This window comes from Anneissia japonica, unplaced genomic scaffold (assembly GCF_011630105.1).
Source record: "Anneissia japonica isolate Jap-2015-1 unplaced genomic scaffold, ASM1163010v1 scaffold5330_len1712360_cov203, whole genome shotgun sequence".
Classification (NCBI taxonomy): domain Eukaryota; kingdom Metazoa; phylum Echinodermata; class Crinoidea; order Comatulida; family Comatulidae; genus Anneissia; species Anneissia japonica.
This window is the reverse complement of record NW_022711894.1, coordinates 104,006-114,033: the sequence shown is the minus strand read 5'-3', so window position 1 is coordinate 114,033 and position 10,028 is coordinate 104,006. Positions and strand designations below refer to the sequence as shown.

Here is a 10,028-nt window from a genome sequence, read left to right as displayed (position 1 = left end):
ATAAGAGACAGCATTCTAATGGAAGCACACGGAGCTTTATGAAATTATGTTTTAAAAATTTAATAACAAAGAGTGAAATAATTCATTCGTATCGTGTTGCTATCGTCTCTGCGTCATGACCTGCTTAAAATGATGTAGGACGCCCGCTATATTGTGGCCGGCAGTACAGTCCTTCGCTTGCACAGAGTAGTAGTAGAGTGGAGTAGGATCTATTACAGTTATGCTTATAATAATTATATCACCTCGGAATGTAAAAAGACTACAATACACTAAATAAACCAACCGAGAGACAAATTTGGTATTTCTAGGTAAAAAAGCAAATGAAATAAACACGCACCAATTTAAACATAAACCCCTCTGCCACTGTTGAATTTCGTAGTGGTGGCCTAGGAAGTCATACCGACAGGGGTCCAACAAATCCGACTGTCGGTCCGTGCCTAATATTTGCCGATAGTCTCTGTTGTCTGGGTCCCGCAATACCCTGGTGGGGTTCATGGGGAGGGTTTTATGGTATCAAGATGGCCCACAATTTTTGCTTTTCGAAAACCAGACCGCAATTTTAGGGAATGGTAATCACAACTTTATCGGGCAATATCAATTTTTCAGTCAGGCGTTGGACGATTAGGGCCCATGCTATCCAAACTGAATGGAGTGGAGATAGCAAATGCCCTGACACCCATTGGCGCTGCCACTGTTCTCTACTTCTCTGCCGAACCCACCCTTGCAGCAGTGGCGGAGCCAGCGGGTGGGGGGGGGGAGCCTGGTGGGACTTCAGTCCCCCTACCGGAAAGGTCAAGCACCACCCCCCCTCGCCGGACAGAGCTTGTCGGTCAGTCAGACTATAAAACATATAAAATAGGCCCACACCAAGCCAACACATGTCTCTCACAATCTGAGAGTGCCATTTTCGGCCATCCAGAGGTATATTCTTTAAAAAATATCATTTGGGAGGGGGAACCCCTCTCAACCCCTTCACCCAGCTCGCGCCTACGAGCTCAATTCCCCCTGTCGGACAACTTAGCCTCCCCCCACCCCCAGAAAATATATCCTAGAGCCGCCACTGCCTTGCAGTAGTGAATCTAGGAGTGGCGAAGGTGAAGTTGGGAGTAGGAAAGAGGCATACATTAGCAAACCAACTTTGAATTTTCATGAATGAAATTCCTGAAATGTAAATCCAGTGACTATTTGGATTTACTCATAAATACTGTATTTACATCCACTACAATTATAGTTTTTTGTTTAAAAGACCCCATCCTTCAACTTCCTTATGCACAAATTATAGATGGCGCTATTTGTATTTATTTGTAGGCCTACTTTTACCGACCAATGCGATGAATATATTAATATAATGATTAGTTCAATTCTGTTTACTATATTTATGAAATACATCAGTCGCACTGTAATCTGAAATCAGCTTTACAATTATTACCTGGTCGTATTTTATACATTCATGCTCAGAACACAAATGTTCACAGTGTCACAAATGTTTCCATATTAATAACTTGGCATGACAATTTTCAATTTTAAGACTACCAAATAAGCCCATGTATTGCACCTTAACCAGAGTAGCATTCCTAAATACATACTTTATTTTATCTCGCTGCTTGAATTAGGCCCATCTAAAAAAGGTTATCCACTCTTAAACAATCAAATTGTTTTATAAACTACTGAACGAAAGACATCTTTTTTATATTATTATTTATTCAGCTAAGGTACTAGGGCCAAGGATATGCCAAGCAGTGAACCTTTTCTCTTCAAAGTTGCAATCTTGTCACAAGACAAACATACGCACAGGATGCTCTACATAGACTAAGCCTCCGAAGGCTTAGGGAGTGGGGCTGTTTGGTGGTGAGAAAAATCATGTTACAGTGAATTGAACCCAGGACCCTGTGAGTTTAAAGGAATCATCTTAACCATCAAGCTATTCAACTCCATTCCGCTTTGTATATGAATTAATATTAACAAAATCAGTGACGATTATCATGATAATTCGACATATAAGTATAATACTATTTGGTGAGATAATTTCATGGTTTCATGGATGCAAATGATAATCAGTGGCAGGCTAAAGACCATCTTAAAAACAATAATAATAATTACTTAAGCTAACGTGCTATAGGATACGGTATTGGAAAGAAGAGAAACAAAGTTAACGAGAAAATACCCATTTGCACTATCTAGAAAGTTAACCAATTGGCGTTGGAAAATATCTCAAATGATCAAAACAGAGCCTGCAGGCCGAAGACCCCACTCGTTAGGAAACTTATTACCGTAACTTTAAGCCTATTCTGTTAATCGTGAAGGGGTTTCAGTGTCGTGTACTAAGGTCAATACGATGTTAATTGTGATGGTTGAGCAAACTGTATTTAAAAAAACAATGTATGCAATGAAACGTAATTTATCGTTTGGAAAAGACAAGCAGGTCTTTATCTTTTTTTTTTTCATTTTTGTCACATTTTTTTTTTTTTTTTCTGTATTGTGAGTTTTGGATTTTAGTTTTATTTTATTGTGTACAAATTGTACTGGGATTTTTTTTTATAAAAGGCTAAATAATGAATCAATCGATCAATCAATCATAATATTAATTGGTGAGATAATTTCTTGGTTTCATGGATACAAGAATGATAATCAGTGGCAGGCTATATCTTGTGAAGGCCATCTTAAGAATAATAATAATAATTTGCTTATCGGAACAAACACGCTACGCTAGGATACGGTATGGCAAAGAAAAGAAACAAACTTAACGAGAAAATACCCATTTGCATTATCTTGGAAACCAACCAATTGGCGTTAGGCCATAAACATGGTCAAAACAGAGGAGCCTGAAGGGCGAAGACCCCAGTCTTTTGGGAAACTTATTACCATGACGTGTAGCCAGTTCATCGTGAAATGGCTTCAGTGTCGTGGACTAAGAGAACAATGCCATTTTAATGGTAACGATTGTTTTTTAATGGTAACGGTTGATCTCAATGCAAAGGTCATTTATAATTATCCACTTTTATATTACGTTGATCTGGGCGAAAGTTCATACAGTAAATATTCTATCGTAAAGCTTAGTCTATACAATCAAGTTTTATGTTAAAAATTAGTGATTATTCTCATATATAGGTAATATTGGTTATATAACAAAATGAGCACGTCACACAAATTTGTCACATAAAATGCTATTGTGGATAGAGCATTATTAGGCGTAAAAGTGTCAACAAATCATTTTTACTTGTCGCGTCATTTGCAGAACCAACATTTTCGTTGATGTTCATCCATGCCCCAAAACGTCTTTTAATCACTCCCTAATAGGCCATGCCTACCTGGTCTGACATTATAATGACCGTTTATTGTGAAGTCAATGCCTACATTTTACAATGAAAGCTAAGCTTAACACCAGTGACAATCAATAACAAATACCCTTTCCTATGCTGTATTATTGATGTCAGTTGTATTATTGACTACAGTGAATGATAGGCCTATAGCATTGAGACTGGGTGAGGACACCGATCGACTCTGATCGATACGTCCAGCCCTGAACCCAGCTTCCTTTAGGGAAATGTGATTCATAGTGAAAACGTACTAACCGTGAAATTAACAACGCTCCTTTTGTTGAAATGGAATGATAACCATTTACCGTATGACAATCCAAGCTGAACTTCGAAATTCGTACATTCAATTAATAATTATGACGTACCTAATACGGTAATAATTAACCACTTTATTTTAAATGATAAACAAATAAAAGCATTACGAAAAACAATGCTACCACATGCTTACCATAAAAATGCAAACATTGTGTCGTAGGGAGAAAAAGGTTTAGACCTACTTTTCATACTAAAATGCATTGAATATATGATTTTAAAATTATATATATATATGTATATATACACCTGTCTCTTATACACATCTAGATGTGTATAAGAGACAGAGACTAATGTTCTCCAAATGCGCATGAGAGGTTGGTTAAAGGCGTCTGCATAGACAGTAGAAAGTCCCAGGTTCGAATCCCGGTTGGGGAACCTAATTTTTTCACACTCGCAGATTGCTTTTACGTTATAATTGTTCAAAATGTATTTATATATTTATAGCATTACTGCAATTATACGGTTTAGAGTTAATCTTTATTATATCATGATAGATATATGAATATGTATTATCCATACACTGTATCTTTAAATAAGTATATATAAAATATGCATATAAAAGTGTTACACTTGAAGAGATAAAATCTAAATAGTCTTGCAGTAATGATTGTAAACGGTAAAGAAGAGGAATCTGTGAGTGTGAAAAAAATTTCCTCAACCGGGACTTAATTCGTGATCTCCCGTTGTTTATGCAGACACACACTCTAACGATATGCCGGTACAACACTATCGCACACGCGTCGTGAAACAGGGGTCCCTGGGATACACCCTCTTCTTAATAATGCCATCATAGACCTGCCTATATTTTATTTGCAAAATTTAGCTTTTACAGTGGCCTCTTTTGTAAAATGTTTAACTGAAGTTTGATACTTTGTATTCATATTAACTGTTGCTATCTGTTCTGTTTAGTTATATTAATGTTTATGCAAGGCCCCCTTGTATCTACATTTCGCAGTTATTTAAATGCTTTAAAAACCTAATATATTATTTTACAAAATGCAAATTAAATGCCGAGATTCTCATCACTGTTTGGCCATGTACCATTCTTTCTTCTATCTATATTGGTTCGATCATTCTTGAGTTACGGGTGGGGAGGGAGATGATTCCGATGCTTCGTTTTTTAATCCCCTCTGTCAATCTGCCCCTCTGACTATCTGCCCCTCTGTTTCTCTGGTTTTTTTTTTCTTATTTTGTCAGTGTCACTTCTAGTTAATGTTAAACTTACCTTTGGTATGAAAGGAACACTGCAATATACCTTGTGTACATAACCACAGCTCTGCAATATCAATATGCTTTTATATAGGCAGCCTATTTATAATAATCACAATTGATTCTAAGTAATTATTAGGTTTTCATGCTAAACGGTAAATCAGACAAGGTCTTATTAAGGAAAAAAATCAAGACATGACGTAATGCGAACTGAATCTCAATTTAACTTCCGACAATGGATTCCGTTCATCAACACCCTCAGAAATTGCAATCGTGTTTCCTCATTCGGGCATTAAACCAGCAACTTGCTATAAGAAAATAACATCGAATCTACTATACAATCCATGTTAAAAACTAGTTATGTCCAGTTTGGACCCACCAAATTGGTTTTTATTTACAGCTTCTAACTACTACAATGACAATAGAAATTTAGGAAAAACCACAGGCTTTAGGTTACACCCATCTGCGGTCACGAGACATCCACAACGCAACACGCTATCTCGGCATGACCACAGTGTTATAAAAAGCTCAGCATGTTACGACTTTGTTTTGTTGCCGTGACCTGCTACGCTATAATCTTCCACTAATTTGAGACCACTTTATTACCAACAATCTTCTATTTTTTAACAATACTAATTGGAGACCGAACCTAGACTATCCCACATTTTTAGGTCCCACATGTGATCTCGATTTAGAGGGTGAACTGTATTCATAATTTATTCATATTATTCAAATTTTCATTCATATTATTCTTATTGTTTTCATATTTTTATTCATAATATTATTCATATTATTCAAATTTCTTACGAAGGAATACAGTTGTTTTATAATTTCATAATTTATTTCTCTCAAAACTCAAAAGTAAAGAGTCTGGTAGGCAAAGAGGGAACATGTCCTTGTACAATACCAGAGAAACAATGATAATAGCAATAACATCAACAACAACAACAATAATAATAATAATAATAATTATAGATAATAATAATAATAACAATAGTAATAATAGGCCTAATAGTAATAATAATAATAATAATATTAATAAGTAAAATAATAAAAATAATAAAACTAGTAATGATAATCAGAATCAATAAGAACAACAAAAAATATAATTCAAATAATTTAAAAAAATTAATAATTCAAAAATAAGTAAACAGATGAAGTGTGTATGTTTCATTATATAGTATGTCTGCTAATATTAATTTTAATTTTATAATCGCCTCTTTGTCGATCTTTGTATTATAATTTAAATGCTAAAAATTCGTTAAAATCATAAATTTTCCTATCACATGTTGTGATAATACATCAATAAAAAATAGCTTCTGAAACTTGATTTGGCAATATAGAACTAGTATTAAACGTTAGAATACTATGGCGACCAGATGAACTTCTCTGTTTTTGAAATGTGTGTTCTGTAACGTACAGTGTTGCTATTAATTTTTATGATACATGCACGGAAACTTGGAAGGTCGCATTGGTCCCTTAAGATAAGTTTGGCAAAGGAAAAATTAATTAGAAGCACTGTAATGGCATTACTGAAGGCTATTAAGAAGGAGAATGATAATGGTTATTATTACCGTGTAGGCCTTATGCATTGGAGGTAGGCCTACAGTCTGGTGTCGAGTCGCGGAGAATATTCCATAACGGATAAGTCGTTTCGTCGTTGTCTCGGACTAAATATAGGCTTATTAATTTCCATATTTTACTTTCTTTAAACCACATATTAAATTATCCTCTTCAACCTTTACGGATTTCACCGCGGTACCCGTATCAAGGCCTTAGGCGTCTCCTTGGTGTGACAACGTCCGACAAACTCTAGGTTGTGACCCACCAGGGGTCACCACAATATTTTGGTGGGTCACGAAACCTTAACAGAAATCACCAAAATCAGCTACCGGTAGCTTATTTTATCTCTTATGATAATTTGAAACATTTATTTTATAAAATAACAATGAGGCCATAAATCCGTATACTTTACCGGACTACTGTATACGTTATTCATTTGCCATGATAAGGCCCAATAAAAAAATTATTAGTTTATCACCCTCGCGCGCATGCCTTTTATGGTACTGAAAAAAAAAATTTTGAAAAAACATTTTTTTTTTTAATTGTTTTTTTTTTAAATTGTTTTTTTTTTAAATTTTATTTATTTATTTTTTTATTTTGTTTTATTAAATAGTAGTAGATATTGTTTGCATTATCTAAATCATGTTTTACTTTGAATATCAATGCACCAGCAAACAAACCAAGGGTTTATATTTGGCTTTAGCAAAATAAAAAATAAAGAAAAAAAAAACCTCCCTCCCTCATCACTTTTCCTGCCCAGATAGGGTGATAAACTAATAATATTTTTTATAGGGCCTAATGATACAGTGAGTACACGCGGACACAAACATCATGGTACATTATGATTTCTGTTTATATATTATGTATATTTCTCTTCATACACTGTTTATTTATTTACGGTATTGAAAATCCCAGTCCCAATATGGTGCTCTTGGATAGCCCTCTTTGGCAATGCCGTAACCAAGATTTTCAAACAGTGCGGGACAATATCAGGGTGGACCCACTTTACGCGTAAATTCAAATAATGTGAACCCATTTCTTAAAAGTTTAACCATTTTACGCAAAAATATAAAATATCTGGACATATTTTCTTAAAATTTTACCCATTTTTGGCTAAATATGAGAAATCTGGACCCTTATGTATTAAATTGCATAATTTAGACCCATTTTTCAAAATGTGGACCCCATTCTTTGTGGACCCATAAAAAAAAATTGTGTGGGACTGTCCCAATGTCTACGGCATTACCTCTGGGCATGTGTGGATAAGGATTCGATGGGTCGCTGTTCATTCCTGAATTTCCAAACTGGGTTGTCAATCGAAAAGTTTGCTGTCAGTAAATTGCAGCTAATGTATTGGATAAAAGATACATGATCCTGATATAAAACAGTCCTGTGTTATTGAAGCCTATTATTTCTATTCCATCATTGTCTAGCCCTATATTTAAGCCAAATTAATGAATTATATAATCTCAGGAAAAGCTATATTAAGTACAGTAACGTCAACAAACGGTTTGGCATTGAATCGATATCGATGGATCACCGTATCAGAGATACCTACCTAACTCAATAATTAATTAATTAATTAATTCCATCATCTATTCATTCATTCATCCACAGTTCATTCATGCTCATTCCCATTCGTCATTGAACAAAATATAATGGCACTTGCTATGCTGGAAAAATAAACTAGATAACATTAATACATTGATATTTTAAAGGCTATATGACTTTAAAAACTAATTAGGCCTACAACAGAAAACTGATAATGATAAAGACAATTAAAAACAATCGGAAGATCACTAATTAGTTTTAAATACAGTAAACACTCCGAGAAGAGAGACATTTTGAAAGATCCAACGTTTCGATCTATTTCATCATTTTTGAGAACCAGTCAACAGCTGGTCAACAGAATGAAACACTGCCCTCAGTCGGATTGAACTGTCCTTACACCGCTGCGTTGAGTACTTTGCTTAGTTGTCTGGACAACAAACAACGCTATGGCGGCAGCCAATCAATGAGCTTATAGGGTAAATGCTAAATATAGACTGTGTTGTCTATATCATGCACCAATGGTCATAAAAATAAACACCGGTACTCTAGTCGCTGGTTATTGCGATTCGTAAACTGGAATTCAGGAAATCTTCAAATAGCCCTACTTCACATCCAATACGATAACAATCTTGTCTGTCACGGAGATAAACGTGGTTATTGTGTAAAGGGTGTTTGTATTAGATATTCTGCGGTTTTAGCATGATTTTTGTTTTTTTGTTATAACGGTACAAGTTTAACTGATGGTCGTTCATCATAAAAACCGGTTTAGTCTGGCTCTCAGTTGCGTCACGTCAAGTCGCGGTCGGCTTGTGATTTTTTGAATGAATTCATACGCGTCTCCAAATTGAAAGAAGAAAGGAACTCCTAGGTGTTAGTTATAGCATTTTATAGTGTACTAGAAAGAACATTCATTCATGTTTGTACCATGGTGACAACTTATAAATCTAATCTAACGAAAGAGAGTATGGAGAAGGCAATGATGGCGAACAGCGTTTGCGACTACGAGCGAGTGTGCAGCTTCGAGGATAACGAAACAATGAAGAAAATGATCAAGCCAAACGCCATCGTCCAGAAAATAACAATTATACATAGAATTTCAGAGAAGTCTAAATTGCTTCTTTCAAAATACTGGAACTGTCTGTGTGTATTGGCAGCTGCGATGCTTTTTGTTCCAATCGCTGGTCTGGTTATGAACTATAATCTCATATCACTTTGTTTCAAAGATGAATTCCAAAGCGATTCTATTGTAACAGGTAAGAAAATTCCTTTCCTCTTCGATTCATTCGATTCTATTGTTTTGTTATGGCATGATTCTCATTATGAGGATGTTAGCTATAATTTGAATAGATGCATGTTCGTCAAAAAATTTTTTTAATTAGACCTTGCAACAAAGAATACAATAGTCACGTAGATATATTACATTATATAGTAGACGAATAATCTCATTGAATGTTACCACCGTACAATTTCAGGCCTACTATTCTTTAACTTCAGTAGCTTATAATACCGATACAATTATGTGTTGAGCAAATACCCGAAAAGTAAAAAAATCAATATCTGAATTGCGTACAGTATTTTTAATTAATATATTAAATTAATAATTGGATGATTTTACATTTCTTCACATATTCAGTCACATCAATACCATTACAGTTCTTATTATATTTTATATACCTTTATTGGTACTGAATCAGTTTGTGTTATGCGTATTAAAATGTCTGTATAAAAACTAAATTGTGTCAATGTGTTTCATTTGTAGTTGATAAACTTGTCGGTGTTTGTATTGAATATTTGAGGTTTTCCGAATTTTGCTGCATAAATAAGGGAAGGAATTATAGTATCCAAATGGTTGGTTAATTTTTATTACCAGTGGGCCTGTTGTGACGTTCGTAATCTGAATGCTTTGAAAAAAACACAACATTTTTTTAAAATTAATTCCTGTTCGTATTGGACATAATTTAGACGTTTATGATAATGATGGTGATATTCGTGTCTTCTCCCCAGAATCTCATCATATTGTAGTGCATTTGTGGTAATACATGTGGTAATATATATATATATATACTATATATA

General features: G+C 34.6%; 1 protein-coding gene across 1 annotated transcript in view; it reads left to right on the top strand.

The window, feature by feature from the left end:
* The first annotated feature begins 8,474 nt into the window (after positions 1-8,474).
* Positions 8,475-10,028, top strand: part of LOC117107687 (monocarboxylate transporter 13-like) — a 16,119-nt gene continuing 14,565 nt past the window's right edge. Inside the window, exon 1 of the mRNA XM_033249417.1 lies at positions 8,475-9,208. Within this exon, the coding sequence (XP_033105308.1) occupies positions 8,881-9,208 (328 nt within the window). The 5' untranslated portion in view covers positions 8,475-8,880. The remainder of the gene's footprint in view (positions 9,209-10,028) is intronic.